The 17,965-nt window shown below is 37.4% G+C and overlaps 1 protein-coding gene across 2 annotated transcripts in view; it reads right to left on the bottom strand.

The window, feature by feature from the left end:
- ZCCHC6 (zinc finger, CCHC domain containing 6) overlaps window positions 1-17,965 on the bottom strand; it is a 63,557-nt gene that overhangs the window by 3,039 nt on the left and 42,553 nt on the right. The window contains exons 22-28 of one of the 2 annotated variants that reach the window (XM_012721573.1): window positions 17,024-17,201; window positions 14,662-14,709; window positions 14,489-14,577; window positions 12,678-12,793; window positions 11,249-11,574; window positions 9,371-9,441; window positions 8,939-9,002 (exon numbers count right to left, since the gene is read on the bottom strand). In XM_012721573.1, the coding sequence (XP_012577027.1) occupies window positions 8,939-9,002; window positions 9,371-9,441; window positions 11,249-11,574; window positions 12,678-12,793; window positions 14,489-14,577; window positions 14,662-14,709; window positions 17,024-17,201 (892 nt within the window). The remainder of the gene's footprint in view (window positions 1-8,938; window positions 9,003-9,370; window positions 9,442-11,248; window positions 11,575-12,677; window positions 12,794-14,488; window positions 14,578-14,661; window positions 14,710-17,023; window positions 17,202-17,965) is intronic. The other variant, XM_004677791.2, reaches the window with a different exon arrangement.

Consider the following 17,965-nt stretch of genomic DNA (forward strand, 5'->3'; position numbering starts at 1 on the left):
AGCCTCTCACCGCCCCTGAGCCTCTGGCCTGTACCCCAGTTCTGTATGCACAAATAAATAAATCTTTAAAAAAAAAAAAAAGACCCTGAAATCATGAACCACATAACCATAAAACTAATCATGGAAAAACCAATCATTTGATTATAACAAGACTGAAAAAGTAGCAATGGACACAAGTTGAAATATAATAAATCTCAGAGGAAGATAGTAGTGCATATAAAAAATGAAGGGTCAATATTCAGAATAAATGAAGAACACTTACAAATCAATAAAGGAAGTATTACTGTAAAAGGAAAAAGAATAAATGTTTGAACAGGAAATTTACAGAATAACTCCAATTGACCAAGAAATGCCAGAATAAAGAAAACATACACCAGAATACCAAAGTATTTTCACCCATCAGGTCTAAAAAATAAACACTGCTGACTGGAGTTGCCAATTGTTTCAACCAATAAAGGGTGCAATTTGCCAGTATTGAACTAAACCAAGAACACACAGGTGACTTCTAGATACACAAGCCCTATATATTCTCTATATATACTCAAGACTCACAGGAATGCTCACTACAGCACTTGTACAACAGGGGAAAAAAATCAAATGCAATTGACATGTTCAAGTACTAGATAATAGATGCATAAAATATATTTATATGACTGAATACTAAAGAAAAAGACTAAATATATATACATTGTAAATGCATTTCAAAATCATTTGCTAAGACAAATAGGAAAAGGCAGATTGTAAACATCCTATTATACAATATGATGCCATTTAAACTTAAAATTTTACCAAGGATGCTTGTTTACAGATACATATATTATTAAGAGTTTAAAAAAAGAACTGACAGTGAAAGGAAATATAAGTAGATTAAAAGAACATTGTACTGAGAGAAAATATTCAGGCATGATTACAAGTGAGAAAGTTAACACCCAAGATATATAAAGCAATTATACATTTTTTAAAAAGATTTATTTAAGCATACAAGATTGGGGTGTAGGCCAGATGTGCAGGGGGTGGGGGGTGAGAGGATTCACCAGAGATACAGTGAGGAGAAGAACAGGCAGATCCACTAAAATGCATTGCTGAGGGGAGTAGCAGGGAAACAGGAGAGGTCTGCTGTGCCATATGGGTCAGCTCCCGGGGCTGGGGTTGAACTCAGGTGGCAGTGGCTGGCCACAGCTTGATAGAGCTGAGACTTTAACCTCTGCGGCACCAGAGAGGCCCAGGACTTAAACAATTCTAATAACAACAAAAACAAAATACTCAACTAAATAATCCAACTAATAAATGAACAGACAATTCACCAAAGAGGGTATCTAGGTGGTCAGCAGAAACATGAAAATTGATTATCACTTACAATAATATGGGAGATGCAAGTAAAAACCACAATGAGATGCCCTCTCATGCCCATGAGAATAGCACATATTAAAGACCTGGAGAGGATGCAGAAACATTAGAGCCCTTTTACACTGGTGGTGAGAATGTAAACTGACAACAGCCATTTTGAAAAGTGATATAGATTGACCTTAAAAACAAAAGTATTGGGCCCTCCCTGGTGGCGCAGTGGGTTAAAGCACAGCACTGAGAATCCAAAGCTGCTTCTGCATGAGTTTGATTCCCGCCAGCCCCGGAGATGACCACATGGCGCGGCAGACCTCTCCTGACCCACCCGCTGCTCCCCTCAGCAGTGTACTTCATCGATCTGCCTGTTCTGCTCCCCACTCTGTCTCTGGTGAAGCCTCTCACCACCCCTGAGTCTCTGGCCTGTACCCCAGTTCTGTATGCACAAATAAATAAATCTTTAAAAAAAAAAAGTATCATATAATCCAATAATTCCAATCTTGGGCAATTATCTAAAAAAAATTAACTCAAAAAAACTATGTTCTGCAATGTTTATTGCAAATTTACAATAGTTAGGGACATGGAAGTGACCTCTGTGCTCACTGATAGAGGACTGGATCAAGAAGATGTGGCTATCCACACCAGGGAATACTATTCAGCCATAAGAAAGATGAAATGTTGGTAGAGGACACACTACAGTAATAACTCAAGAAGCAGGGAGGGTCCTCTGCCCCTATCCAGATTCAAGCCATGATGCAAGCCAACATTACCACAAAAACAAATAAAATATGAAACATCATTGACATCAAAACAGGATTTCAAGGAAATTATATGTAGTAAAGCAGGTCTGAGTGACGAAGATGTTGGGTATTTACATAGTATGATTTAACTAAGCAAAATACTTAAGAATGGAACTCACTGTGGTGGGAGCAGGTGAGCAAGAGTGTGGGTGCATTTAAATATTCGCTGAATTCCCATCTTCAGGATGGTACCCTGGCCATTAAGTATGCCTCTGCCTCAGTGGTAGACATGAGAACTTGCCTACCGATGTCAAATTCAGAGACTCTACCCTTCCATCCCTCTGGGTTCTTGCAGGAGTCACCCCAAGGCCTCCCTCTGTACACACAGCTACCCATCCTGGAGGCTTTCCCTCAGCCTTCCTCCCCCTCCCTCACTGGATCAGTCTTGCATTGCAATCTCCAGGGTTCCTGCCTTCAGGGTCCTTTATTTTAGTTTCCATTATAACCACTTCCCTAATAAAATCCTTACAGCTTTAATGACAAAGAACTAGAAAAATACCTTAAGTCATAACAATGGATGAGTCTGGAGTAGAGGGGGTAAAGACAGACAGAATGGGCCATGAATGGTAGTCAAAGGGGCCTTCTAACATGCTGATGTTTTATTTGACAAGGAGATGTGAAAAAGCCAATTCTCTAGTATATGGGGAGCTGGTCCATATTATTTCCTTTTTTATCTTTTCCCAAAAATGTTTTAAAAATCCCACTCTTGTAAGATTTACAGCCATATAGTCTATCACGTCAACATGGTACTCCCACACAAAGTCCTCTATATAAAAACCTTATCATACCTGAAAAAATTTCATGTAAAAATTCACCCAAAATCACTAAAAATAAAATATGAATAATTATGTAATCAAAAGAAAAAAACAAAATTGTGTAAGACTTGAACTACCGTGAGGTGGTACAGATCAAGCTACTGAAAAAAACCAAACACTGATATGGCAAAACAAATTATAAATGTGGATGAAAGAATAAAATGGGGTGGTAGTCAAGGGTGTTGTAATACATTTGACAAAGGATGAATGGATTTCTATGAAAAAAGAGCTAAAAGCAAAAATAAGTACTCTAAATTAACACACATATACACATAAAGAAATACAAATGCAAATGTGAAAGTGTTAAGAGTTCAGTAGCAATAATAGAAATTTGAGTCAACTGGCCAAAAAGGCCACCCCCAATTGACAGCAGGGAACCAAGTTGTCATGAACTCTCTGGGACTGTCAACAAGCTGGCATTACTGGCTTCATTGTCAAAATGGCATACTCCTAAACCTATCATTCTCATAATTGGAGATTTATCCTGAGCAAATAACCAGAAAATAGTCATTGTAATGCTTTATATATAAGTAGTATATGTATTCCTGACCCACTTGGCTGCTGTGAACAAAGAGTTATAAGAGTTGACTGCAGCTCCTTAACTTCTATCTGAATTCTGTCTCTGTGGGCAAGGTTTTGGACTAGTTCTCAGGAATGGCAATAGTGTTTCTTTCCAATTTGCCTTTCTCAGTTTTTCTCCTGCTTTACAGATCCCAGGCCTATCTCCTACCCACATTTAAATCCCAACCTGCTCTATGGTAGAAAACCCTTAAGGGGGGGGTGGGTTAGAAATGATGGTAACTGGTAAATGTGATTGCCCCTAACAAAAACCAAAACTTTAGCTTTTGTAAAATGACACTGCTACAGATGATCACCACAAAAATTTCTGATGATAATTATGTCATCTGGGGTGACCTAATTAAAAGGGAATGAAAATAACTCAATGGTATTACTATATGGCATCTTCTATTCTCAAAATCTTGAAAGCATGTCTATGCTTCTGTAAATTAGCTATCACAAAGGCTACTGAGGTTTCTAAATGTTTAGCAACTTTTTAAAGAAAAAGGAATGGAAGCTATAAGCACATTATCTTCCTTCTTTTGACAAGATTTATCCGAGGATATGCAAATGTACAGAAGGAAACCTCAATCTTCTCATAAAATGACTGTCATTTTCAGTAAGTTATCATAAAAAGTATTTTTATTTAAAATTTGTTAATGTTGTAAAATTCAGTTTGGAAAAATATTTTATTGTTTGAGACTTAATAAAAGCTTAAAAACTCTATAGATGTTTTTGTTGCATCTAAGTATGATAGGTTGCCCAATCACATGTTTGGGATGACAGGTTGCCCAACAACATGTTTGGCATATAATAAAAATGTATCACAGGACAAAATTTGGGGGATGTAAGAGTGTTTGAGAGCAATGAGGTAAAATTTCTGCCTGTTAAAGAGCTGTAGTTGAATGATGGTAGGTATGAAAAAATAATGATATCAGTATTTCCTTTGATACATTTAAGGTTGATTTTTTTTAAAATGTCAATAATGACCCCAAAATACCAGGAATTACATGCTTTGCAACTATGATGAAAATTTTAGACATCAATATAAAAATATATGAGGATACTGACTTAACATTCAGAGGAGAATATATTTACCAAATATTTGAAGATAGCTAGTCCATTAGTAAGGAATGATTAAGTAAGTAATGATATATTCATATACTGGAATATCAATAAAGGTAATCAAAAATAATAATGTAGATTTAGCGATAAGACAACTTCTCTATACTATTTTAGAAAGTACTTTCATTATTTACAAAAAATAAATCAGCTTAAAAAATCTGGTCAAGGAAAAAGTTGTAAAACTATGCATCATTGTGAGGGACAAAAGATAAATTATTAGTTTCCGGAAGATTCTCATAGTGAATAAATTGTTCTATGTAAACCCTGAGTGATTAAATTATATATAAAAATTACTTTATGACTATCATTCTGAAATCTCCACTAACAGTATGGATAATTTATATGCCAAATGTTGCATTAATGGTTTTATGTAAAATTATCTTTACAACTGCACTATGAGGTAATAGCCACGTCACATAGAAAAGGACGCACAGAAAGGTTCAATATTTTGACAAGTGACACAGATAGAAAATACTTGTGCTGGGTTTCAAGCTTAAATGTGTTTGACTCCAAAGCTCATTATCTTGACCATTCCCCCACTCAGTCTTCTTCCTCCAAAGTGAATGCATTTCTCATCATTAAAAGGTACCAAATACCTAAGGTGTTGTGTTAGCTTTGAGTAAGTGGGGAGGTTTTATCACCGAGAATCAAGGAAATAAAGGGAATTTTAAATCTATTTTTTTTGGGAGCTAAGAACTGTATATAGCCCACAAAAAGGAATGGAAGCAGGTATCAGGAAAGGTAAAAGAACTTGGCTGGGTGCATACTATGAGCTTTTAATCTCAGTTTAGCACCCGATGAAACAGATGGTATTACCACCAACTGCAGACATGAAATACCTGGAGAACGAATACAGCTAATTTTTGTGACAGTAGAGGGTATTCAGACCAATAGGAAATTACCTGTGCGTCACTGACATTCAGTATGATGGAATAGGAAAATTTTGTGAAAATTTCTTCCTTACACATGAAAAACATTTCATATTTATAACAACATAGATAATCTGGATTAAATTTACTAAATAGAACAATGCTGGTAGGTGCCATGCAGGAATATCAAAGCAATGGCCCATCCCATAAGCCTTTGCTCTACTCACTAGAAAGTGCTTTTACATGGATTTCTCATCATCCTTACCAGTAAGGTATTATGACCCCCTTGTAACAGATGAGGAAATTAGTAGGTTTCTCAAGATTGTAAAATTCATTTCTTGGCAGCAAGGATGTGAAAGTAGAAAGCCTACCAAGTAGCCTGACTGCAGAGATGCGGTTTGAATACCTTACACTTTGGCAAACTGAACATTTTAAATAAGCAACGATCAGAATTTTCCCATGAAAAATATTCTGGAGATAACTGTCCAAGGCTGATGTTTGTAAAAATAACACTCTTCTGGTATGTTTATATACAGTAACTATGTGAGTTCAAACTCAGAGAATCTGTAGGAAATAAGCCCATAAACATTGGGGACCTGTTTCCCATATATGTTTATCAATTGAGACTCAGTTTGTCAATCTCATCATCTTTCCAGGTTGCTCTATCAATCAAACCATCTCACAGCAGGCCCCATTAATTTATGTCTACTTGATTGTGGAAAGATTTCCCCAGAAATGTTACTGCTTTTAAGCCCATGCATTCAACCCAGAACAATGACAAAACCTCCCCAGGAAGAAAGCTGCAGTGGTTTTTCTCATAAAGCTTCTGATGTCTAAGTGTCATGAATACCATTCCCTTTATGGATAAGGTTGGTAATTCTCTGAAGATTTCTGTTTCTCAATTTGAATCACTAGCCCGACTGCATGCAAACTTCAACCTCCATACCTTTCAATTTTTGACTGTAAAGAGATCTGATGCCACTGCAAATATTTGTCTAGCCACCTAAAAAACAAAACTGTGAAGTACATTTATCATAAAATCTAATGCCTATTTCTATTTATATCATTTATTATACTTGAGACAATCTTGGTACTGCCAAAAATGGAAGTTTTTAAATAACTTATTTCCACTTATTTTTCTGTCATTAATAACACTCAAAATAGAGACAAACAGACACTGGTGATCCAGAGCATTCTTAGCTTTCGTGGGGTGAGACCACCACATCCTGACTCATTTCACAGCAGCAAGGATTTGGGAATACTACTTCTCCCAACATACTGTACATCTCCCTGATCTAAAAGCAATCATTTTTGCTCACAAGCAATACGGTAGAATGTATAAAGGGTAAGCATAGAATATATGGGGTGTTTTACCTGACATATGTAAATGTTAGATTATAGCAATGAAGTTGTAAATTTCAAAAACTTAAACATTTTCCCATAAATTAGCTAGTCAGGTTAAAAAAACTACATATGCCACTTCATGTGGTCATATAATTTTCCTTCTTTTACCTTCCTTTATTGAGGAAGATGAGAGAAAGATTAAGCAGTTACTAAGTATGTCTGCAGGTCAGAACTCCCATGTTTATCTTATATTTTATAGCTTTATTTTTTTCACTAAGGCTGAAAATGAGACTTGGTGTGTTAAAATTACTTATTTTCTCCCCCTCCCCCCTCAATTTTTTCCCTTCTCTTTCAGTGCTCAAACATACAATCCAGATAAAGGCCTTCAAAGTCTCTTGCTCCCTCTACCTTCCCCTTTAGCATCTTCCCTGAGGCCTGGGATGCTGGCAGGGGTGGAGGCCGCAGGGGTGGAGGCCGTGGTACTTTGTACCCCTAGGGAGGGAGCTGAATTTCCTCTCACAGCATTCTCAACAGAACTCCTGTATGCAGGAATTCCCCCCACTAAATTTACTGCAAGAGAAATGGCTCATCTCAAAGTCACCAGTGACCTCTGTATTGCCAAATCCAGTGCTTAATTCTCAGTGTAAACTACACTGGCCCTATAAGCAGCACGTGCACTGCTGTCAATCCTTCTGTGAGTTGCTGCTTAGACCAAAACAGCCCAAGTCTTCAGTGTGGCGTCCATGCCCTCCTCTAGATACTTTTTCATTACTATTAGCATGTGCTTCCTAGGTGTTATTGCTCAGATTCAGCTTTTAATATTTTTAAACTGGCAGTACGCAAACCTACTCTCTGCTGAACTCAACTTGAAATGTCAAGCACATTTAGATTTAACTGAGCAGGCATCCCTACCAGAGGATCTACCAAATCTTAAATATACACAATTAACACTAAACCCCACTTCTGTGTACCCTAGCACAGAAAATCTGACTTTCATTCTTTGGTTTGCTCAAGTCCAAATCTTTGTGTCATCTGACTCCCTTTGTGTTACACTTTCCCATCCAACATGTCAACAAATCATGCTAGTGCTACCTTCAAATATCAAGAAAGTGACTCGCTGTCACTGCCTCCCGTGCTTCCTCGACAGCCTGGGCCATCATCATCTCTCCCCTAACCTAGAGGCGGCTCTACGTTGTCCCCTCTCAACAGCCATGATGAATCCTTTAAAGCATAATTCACGTACTCTGTTTAAAACCTTCCACGAACTGTCAATCTTAAGATTAAAAAGCCCTTGCTATCATTGTTCACAGGGCTTTAGGCCCCATCCCCATCTACTCTTGGACCTCTCCTTCCTGTCTTACTGCACCCAAGGAATCCAAAAGACAAAAACCCTTTCTATCTAGTTCTGCTACAACAGTAACTTCAGTTTCCTTTAACTTGTTCATTTCATTTGAGTCTTTACTTAAATGTTACTTTATCACAGAGGGTGCCTCTCTATCCCTTTCCTACTTTATATTCTTACTTGTGACCACATGAAATATTAATTATATGTCTTTTGACAAGAATGTACAATAAATGAGCAAAGGGCCTTCTGCTGGTGCACCACTATTTCCAGTGCTTAGGTGATAAGTAAGTTAAGTAGTGGGAGGGGAAGTTGGGCTCAGTAAGTATTCGTAGAAGGTGAGAATGAATGACAGAGCTGAGGCAGAGAGTGGGGCTCTGGCCAATATTTACTTTCCCTCCTTACTTTGGTGCACAGCAGATCTCCATGAAAAGACTACACTGCTGACAAGACAGAAGTAAAAAATATGGGAGAGGAATAAGTAATTAAAGACCATAGTTCCTATTCAGGGATGGTGTAAGAATCACGTAAAACATTTACAAAATACAAAGGCCCAAGCTGGACCCTGAAAAATTTGATTTAGCAAATGAAGGTGGGGCATAGCATCTACTTTCTTGTAAGTTCCCCAAGTGATTCTGATGTCCAATCCCTGTTAAAACCAGTTATTTAAAGGAAGCATTTTAAAAGGCATGTGGTAGATTATTCAGTAAGTAAGATAACAGACTTTTTTTTTAACCCACATACCTGACTGGGGACTCAAAAATATGGTTGGTTTTTGTTTCTTTTTTTCTTCATGTAAAAGCACTGCCTAAAAAATGAAATAGACTGGTTTACAAAATTGGAAAGAACAGCATCTGAAACAGGCTTTAACAATGAAACCACATCCAAAGAAAGCTGAAGGTAAGCATGTGGGTGGCAGAAAGTCGCAAGTTAATGAAAAGCAAGACATACGCAGGAATCCGTAAAGCAGGCTGCCAGCTAGTGAGTCACAAGCCTCCAGCACCAGTGCAGAGGGCAGAGGGAGGAGTCGAGGAGGGTGAGCCACAAGGTAGGCGGCGGGGCTTGGGGCTGCCCACATCTAGGCGGCCCTGGCACAGAGCTGCTAGCACTCAGGAAGTGTTGGCTGAAGAGACAGATAACCAAAGGGCTCCCTGCTCAGGTCTGAGCTAAGTTTACCTGAGGAAATGGGCCAGTAGGTCGCAAGGGTGAAGATGGGGATCCAAATACACAACCTGATTTAGACATACCTGAGAAAGAAATTAGTACTTTTTGTTCCTACTTTAAATTGAAAGCAGTTTCAAGTTTTTAGGAGTTTCTGTTGACATGACAAATGTTCCATATAGTATTTTGTGCAGACAAAATGACATTTAAAGCAGTGAGAGTGAATGGATTAACTTTTCAATAGGAAGAAGGAGGTGATTATTTTTAATTGCTACCAGAGGGCATTCAAAAACTCTTAACCCCACTCCTTTGCTCTTATTTTACTCAGTTTAATGTATACATATTGTACACCAATTATAAATACTGGCACTCTAAAGAAACCAAAATTTTAGATGCATGTTATTCCTTATGTCTGATGATTACATCCCCCATTCCCTGAGACCACCTCCTCTCTATGATTTGCTGCTGCCCCTGTGATCTTACCAGAATCACTGGTCTATATTGGGGGCTTTATTAGTAGAGAGCTTAAAACCTATAAGCTAGAAGGGAGAAATATGTCAAAGTTGGAAGAATTGCATTCTTTCACAATTTTGTTTTATCAAATAGAGATACTTCATACCATTAATGTGCTTCATGCTAGTGAGTACAGACCTTAAGGTCTTCTAAAATCTGATAAAACTAAATATTATTGGTAATATTTACAATTGCCTCCTCTGTAAACTGGGGTCATAACAGTCCTACATTCACTGAAATTGTGAAAAACTAGATGAGATTATCCATGTAAAATACTTAAAACACTGTCTGACCCCCAGTATATGCTCTATGGATGTTTGCTATTGCTACTACCTTAAATTTTTATAAGAGAAGTCCATTTTCCTCTTACAGTCATAAAAGAAAATCATTTTATTCTGTTATATGTCCAATCACAGAGCAAAAAAGTTCAAACTTGAGGGTTAAATCTGTTTAGAAGCAGGGCAAGACAAATTTTAGCCAAAACTATATCTCCAACATAAGACTTAAATCCTATTTCAAAAATGAGTAATTAATTAAAAAACACATTTCTTTCCATACAAAGGTCTTTGAAAAAATTGGATAATGAGTGAACTATAAAAACATGGTCTTAAAAAAGATACTATTACCTCTCTCTGCTCTCTCTCTCTCACATACATAATTCCCTCATTCCTAGTAGCTTGGTATAAAGTGCCCACAACACAGACTATACAAATTTAACAGAAAGGGCCAGGTCAGATCCAAAATTTAAATTTTGGTAAGATTTGTGGATGATTTTGAATTAATGACGAATGATATATTTTTCTTCATCATAAGAATAATCCTCACGACAGAAAAGTAATCAAAATGATAAAACCCAAAGATGATAACCTCTATACCTCTCCTCAGTAGTGGATAGAACTCTATCCACTTTCAAGACACCTGCAAGTATATGTATATGTTTAAACAGAAAATATCAGTGACTCCCCTGTTTACACAGTATGGTGTCCAGGATTAATGTTAGCTATATCTCTCCTGTGTTGGGCAGTAAATTATTTCAAAAGTGAAACGCCAAGTAGTGAAGTTCTAGTGAGAGTATTTTTCTGGACAGTTAAGCTACATTTTTTAAGGTATTAGGGATGACCAAGTTTTCATTTCAATGATAATCTTAACAATTCAACTAAATGACTCTCAGAAGCCTCTAAGTAAAACCAGGAATAAATGTTTAAGGCATATAAAGGGTCAGAATTAAAGGGGGGATTTTATTTTCTTTAAAAAAATCATCTTGATATATCTGGTGGATTTGTTAAAGAAATAAATATACCCAGTGTAGTAAAGTACTCTAGAAAATAGATTTCCCTTGATATGTCAGCGCAAACAGCAAGGTGTGATTGGTGTCCATACCTGGAGAGCCTTTAAACTGTGGGCATTCTTTTTTAATGTGCCCTTCTCTTCCACAAATAAAACAACGTTTTTCTCTTAAGTCTCTGTCATCCTGCCTCTTCCATTTTTCCACTGGTTGTCTGAGAATTTTCTCCCTCCCGAGGTCAACAGTTGCCCTCACTGGCTTGGCTTTCTGTGGGGTGCACTGTATGGTCTTATCTTCTCTTGCTGTTAGTTCCCTCTCTGTGTACTTATTTTGCATTTCTTTGTCTTCTTTGCTTCTTTTATCTTTGTTCTCAGGATATCTTTGGTTCAGGGTATCTTCCTGATCTCGCCGTCGCCTTACTCTGTAGAAATAGACATACAAGATTGGTAGGAAAACTCCATAAATAGAAACCTAACAACTTCAGGTTCAGAAGATAAACAAAAGTAGAAGGTAAAAGAGAGGAAAACAAACATTTAAGTCCATCTTTTCTATCAATAAGCAAACGCAGGACTTAAGAGTAGTTTTTCTTCATTTTCACAATTACACCAGTGTTGAAAAACCTCTTTTTGCAATTATTGGAATTCTCTGGTTTAATACTTACTTTGGTATTGATATTATAAATACCCAGATTATCCTTGGGGGAGATCTCTTGAATAGCTTTTCTGGGCCATCAGCAACTTTTACTGGGCACTGGAAATTTGGAATGTGAAGTTTTCAGTTCACAAGGGAGTGATGACTAGAAGAAGACTTAGGTTCTTAAAATGCCAAAGCTATTTTTTCCTTTCCCTCTATGATTAGGGAATGTTATTTGAATGAAAAGCAAAAGACATACTAAATATGAGCCTCAAATTCCAGATGACAGCTCATTTTTAAGTAGTGTATTTCTAAATAAGAATAACTGTTCAGTGAAAAACACCACCACCACCCAAAACAATGGTATGTTCCAAACAAGCAGCCAACAAAATCATGGTTTCCTGTCCTCCCCCAAATGTCACCAGAACAAAGCTTGGTGACCAGACATAGCAATTACTAAATTGCATACAAGTTAAGCGTCATTATACTACAGTAAACTATGTGCAAGTCTAAATTTCACTATGGTACAACCCAAATACCATACATTGCAAGATATCTTTCATGACTGAAGGGATTCTGAACTTCTCACATCTATATAAAAGGAAAGAAGTGTAGTTCTTTTTTCTTCTATCCTTGTTTCAGAGGCTGGTGACTCAAAGACTGTGAAATGATTAATGCCATGACCAAAATCAGAAAAGCAGACTGGGCCTGAAAAACCTCCCCCAGGAAGTGAATTAATCCTAGTCAAGTGCACATAGAAGTCATGCTTGCAATCACTTTATCTTCACGGTAAAAATCTTGAATTTATTGAGAACTTCTGGATTTCATGCAAATTAATTTTGTTAAAAACTGAAGTAAACACATAACGACTCCTGCTGAATATTTACTTACTTTCTCCTCATAGGGCAGTCCTTCATGAAATGTCCAATTTTCCCACAGATTCGGCAACATCTATCATTTGGGGCCAGCTCGCCTTCAGTCAGCACATCTGGATCAAAAAAGTACTCCTAACAGAAGATATATAATATAACTGAACCATCAATGTCATATCAAAACATAAGGAATGAATATCAATCAAGGATCTTATATCTCAATGTCGATGTTATTTTTAATTACTATATTGCTTAATTCCAGAGTCTAAAACAATAAAGAGGATTAATTTAGTAGTTTCACCTAAATTCTTTTTGTTTATTCCTTTTCATCACACAGAACAATAAACCATTAAAAAAAAAAAGCCTTTTAAAAGTACATTTCTAGACGAGTCATGCTTCTCTGTGACTCAGATTTGCTAGGACTTAGGAGGGAGCTCTAGTCACTTACAAAAGTTGGTTTACTCAGAAAATTAAATAGTTTAGCCTAATAAATTGAGGAACATGATTTACACTACAGATTAAAGGGTGTGTGTGTGTGTGTGTGTGTGTGTAAGCTTGTGTTGTTTTGTCATGATGGAAAGCAGATAATTGCCAGGACTCTAGCCCTGTAATTAATGCAAAAAATTCTTGTTAAAATGGGTCTTTTGAAATAGAAATAACAGGCAGACCCAAGAATCTACTGTGCTAATGAAAAGAAACAGAACATTCTATGGTTTTGACATACATGACCCCACAGTGAACAAAGCCAGCTCAGCATCCCCTGGGAGCTTGCGGTTATGCAGAGTCCGGAGCACTACCCTAGACTTCCTGAATTGGAATCTGCATTTAACAAAATCCCTCGGTAATTTACTTGGAAAAGTTTCAGAAGCACTGGTTTAGAAGACTGCCAGTAATATCAAGCAAAAACTAGATGTACAGATGTAATCAGATAATGAATGGGTCCACACACGCTCATATACTTAAGGCTTATTCAAAATTAAGTGTTCATTAAGAAACCTTACACAGGGAGAACATAAATTCATCCTTAACATAAAACCTTCTACTTTCTAATTCCCTTTTCTCCCACTGAAATAAATCCTCATAGAATCTGAGTATAAGGTCATATGAAAACACATCATTTTCTAGCACAGGGAACACTGTTTCTAGTACCCAATACCATTAAAAGATTTATTCCTGTTGACATACAGACAAAAAAAAATGTGGACTTCACATGAGGAGTGAAGGAAGTTTTTAGTTGTATGCACAAGGGGCTTGCCAGAAGCTGGCATGGAGCGGAATCCTGGTGGCACAGCAAGGCCCCATTATCTGTTATGCTAAGGAATTTTCCCACTTAAAATCCATTTTTGGGCCCTCCCTGGTGGCGCAGCAGGTTAAAGCACAGCACTGAGAAGCTAAAGCCACTTCCGCATGAGTTCGATTCCTGCCTGCCCCGGAGGTGACCACATGGCGTGGCAGACCTCTCCTGACCCGCCCGCTGCTCCCCTCAGCAGTGTACTTCGTTGATCTGCCTGTTCTGCTCCCCACTCTGTCTCTGGTGAAGCCTCTCGCCACCCCTGAGCCTCTGGCCTGTACCCCAGTTCGGTATGTACAAATAAAATCTTTTAAAAAAAAAAAAATCCATTTTTGGGTATTTTCCCGTTTTCCTGATTATTGCCCTCAAAAATCATCATCATTTTTATCTAAAAATGGTGTTAGGTATTACTTTGTATTGTAATCATTACTTTGTTTTAGGCTCACCAGACTCTCAAGAGTATTTTTATTACTGAATGTGTACATATTAGGTGCCTAATAAAGGTCAGAATAATTTTTTTTTGCATATCCAACACTTACTATTTTTGAGTAGTCCTTTGGAAATCCTTTGACTGGAATACCAAATACTCTTCTGCCATTAATAAATGCTTTCATTATAAAATTTGTCACTAAGAAAAAAAGAGTTAAGTGCTCAATTAGATGGACTACAAGGAAGAGTGATAACTTTAATATTTACAAACAAAATAACTTACTTTTCCTTGATAATCCAGCGCCAAGATTATGATTCAAATCAAAGGGATCTAGTGAAGAAAATTAAGAATAAGAGTCAGTTAGGAAATGCCCCTAACTCAGACAATAAGTGTAGACAGTAAGTGTGTGGTGGTGACAATCAATACTTCATCCTTAATGGAAGTATTAAGTGATTGGTTTTCTACTGAATTTTAAATCTGTAGTTCAACTAATATATATTCCTGAATATAAGACAGCTTTTTTTTCCCTCAAAAGTGTCCATCAGAAAAGAGGGTATCGATTTATGTTTGAAACTTTACATAAAGTCCTTCACAGTATGAGGAATTGCTTAATTTTGCAATAAAATACTGCTCAGAGAAGACATTCTGATATTACTTGAGGATAACATTTTTGGATGCACACAGAGGTAACACATTTAGAAGATTTAGCATTGAATATTTTGCTGTTTAACAAGCCTTTTAAAGATCATTTTAGAAAATGCATCGTGGATATCATAAAACACACTTAGGAGAGAATCTAAAATACAAACACACCACACACCTCTCCAAGTGGCATAGCAATGGCTACTGGGATCTTAATGCTTAATAAACCCTTTGTATAGGATTTCCTTCTAATCCCTAGTAAACACTTGGTACAAGTGCATGTACTGTACTCTGGACTATTATTTGTTAAATGACAGAGAAAGTGGTAGGAATAAAGAACAAAGATACTGATTTCAAAGATGTTGAGAGCTGAAAAAATTAGCTCATCAAATAAATGGTGGTAAAGCACTATTTCTAATAAAAAATAGGTTCATACAGTATTTAAAATACATTTATATGTAATTCATAACTTAACATTTATGTGCAGATAATATAATCCTCTAAAAACCTAGTCAATTAACATAAACAAGAACCCAGTATCTTGGAGAGTATTTTATTGGGAAAATGAAGAATACATGTATTTGGTGAGTAAAGGGAACATTTTTTTGGCTATCTGTTATGCTTCCAATGTAACTGGGTGTACCACATTGAGATTTAGACACATTTAACAGTTCACTGGAGACAGAACCTTAGGCTAAGCTTAGACCTACACTAATAAGCAACTACACCATGAGAAGGTTACCTCCTTGGCAGGTACGGCCATGCTCTCCTCCTATGAATTTTATGTATATGTAGACATATTTTTGGTTGTCTGGTTAATGTAGTAGATATATGACAGTATTAACTTTTGTACAGTTACAAATACTATTACTATCACCACTCTAAAATTACTCAATTTCTAGACCAGAGAGTAAATTTAGCTGATTAGGAAAAGCTCACTTGAAAATAACATAAAAATTAAAAGCGAGACTCTTTATGCAAACATCGATGATCCATGGGTCTTTGCTTTCAGTGGCAAGAGGGTTTCAGAATGGCCAAAATAAATGTTAAGATTCATTTATATTTACATGAGATGTAAGATCCTCCATCAATTGCAAAAACGTAATGTTAAAATTTACTCTTGGCCCTCCATGGTGGCGCAGCAGGTTAAAGCACTGCACTAAGAAGCTTAAGCCAATTCCGCATGAGTTTGCCTGTCCCAGAGGAGATCCACATGGCGTGTCAGACTTCTCCTGACCCATCCACTGCTCCCCTCAGCAGTGCACTTCATCGATCTGCCTGTTCTGCTCCCCACTCTGTTCCTGGTGAATCCTCTCACCCTCCGCATCTCTGGCCTGTACCCCAGTTCTGTATGTATGAATAAATAAATCTTAAAATAAAATAAAATTTACTCTTAATACACTCTACTAACCCTCTATTTGGAAGGTTTTAAAGGTCCTCTTGACAATGTCTGCCTTGACTATGCAGTGTTCTCTTCACTAAGCTTCTCCCTTTGCAAAGCAGGACTCTCCTCCCAAGACTGCCTACCTGTGACTACACAGGAGTATCTTTTATGAAACCTGTCACTTTCAGGGGCAGCTCTCTGCCTCCTTATGCCTATGCAAGTGTCCTTTACTTCCCTCTCCATTTAAAATAAATCTGCCCTTTTGGATATTACAATAAATACATACACACACACATGTATATACATAATCAGGCCTCCTTATGTTGAAGCTGGCTTATCTCTACTGAGTGTCCACTGAGTGTTCCCCAATAGTAAAACATCTGTCATTCTTATCAAAGCCTTTCAGATTTATATGACAGGCCACACGAGGGCATCAATCATTTAAATTTATCTTTAGGTGGAAACAGACCAGCGTGCCTGATGCAGACAGCAGCAGGACAGTGTGCTTGTACAGCCAAACCCAGGGCTCAGGGTTACCTGGGGTTAGCTTTGTAAGAAAAATGTCCTCATAGTTCAAGCTCTAGATTTAATTCAATTTTAGTTTGATTTTATTTGTACCTTCAATAACAATGTATTTTGAGGTCCACTGTTTCTTAAAAGTTGTAAGCAGACTTTTTCTCCTGATGCTAATGACATATTCTTTAAAATCAAATTCCTCTGTGTAAAAACGAAGAAGTCCCAACCACAATTGCCCAACAGACTCTGTGTTTTTTCCATATTCTGGCCAACAGGTAGGCTAGAAATATAAGAGAACGAAAGATATTTTATAGTAAAATGTTAATATTTTAACAATCATTTTTAACACAGGTAGTAAATTAGGACTTTTACTTAACCATAGTTCAAACATATAAAAATATAATTAGGCAATTTTTATTTTACATTTTTTTTTAAAGATTTATTTATTTATGCATACAGAACCGGGGTACAGGACAGATGCAGGGGCAGTGAGAGGATTCACCAGAGACAGAGTGGGAGGCAGAGCAGGCAGATCGATGAAGTACTCTGTTGAGGGGAGCCAGTGGGCAGGTCAGGAGAAGTCTGCCGTGCCATGTGGGTCACCTCCAGGGCAGGGATAGAACTGATACTGAAGTGGCATTAGCTTCTTAGTGTTGTGACTTAGCCTGCTGTGCCACCAGGAAGGGCCCTTATTTTACATTTTAAAATAACATTTACGTGACTCTAATAATCTCAAACCTATGACTCAAAGATAAGGAGAGATCAGGGTTTTAAATGTCAAGTTTCAGGGCCTCCTGTTGGTGCAGGTGTTACCCCCAACCACTGTACTACAAGTTCAATCCCCAGCCAAGAAGGTGACCCACATGGTACAGCAGAACTCTCCTGTCTCGTCTGCTACTCCCCTCAGCAGTGTACTTCAGTAGATCTGCCTGTGCTGCTCCCTACTCTGCCTCTGGTAAATCTTCTAATCTCACCTCAGCCTCCTGCTGTACGTCTGGCCTACACCCCAGGTCAGAATAAAAAATAAAAAATTGTTTAAAAACA

Source organism: Condylura cristata, unplaced genomic scaffold (assembly GCF_000260355.1).
Source record: "Condylura cristata isolate star-nosed mole 26May11 unplaced genomic scaffold, ConCri1.0 scaffold00006, whole genome shotgun sequence".
NCBI classification, from domain to species: domain Eukaryota; kingdom Metazoa; phylum Chordata; class Mammalia; order Eulipotyphla; family Talpidae; genus Condylura; species Condylura cristata.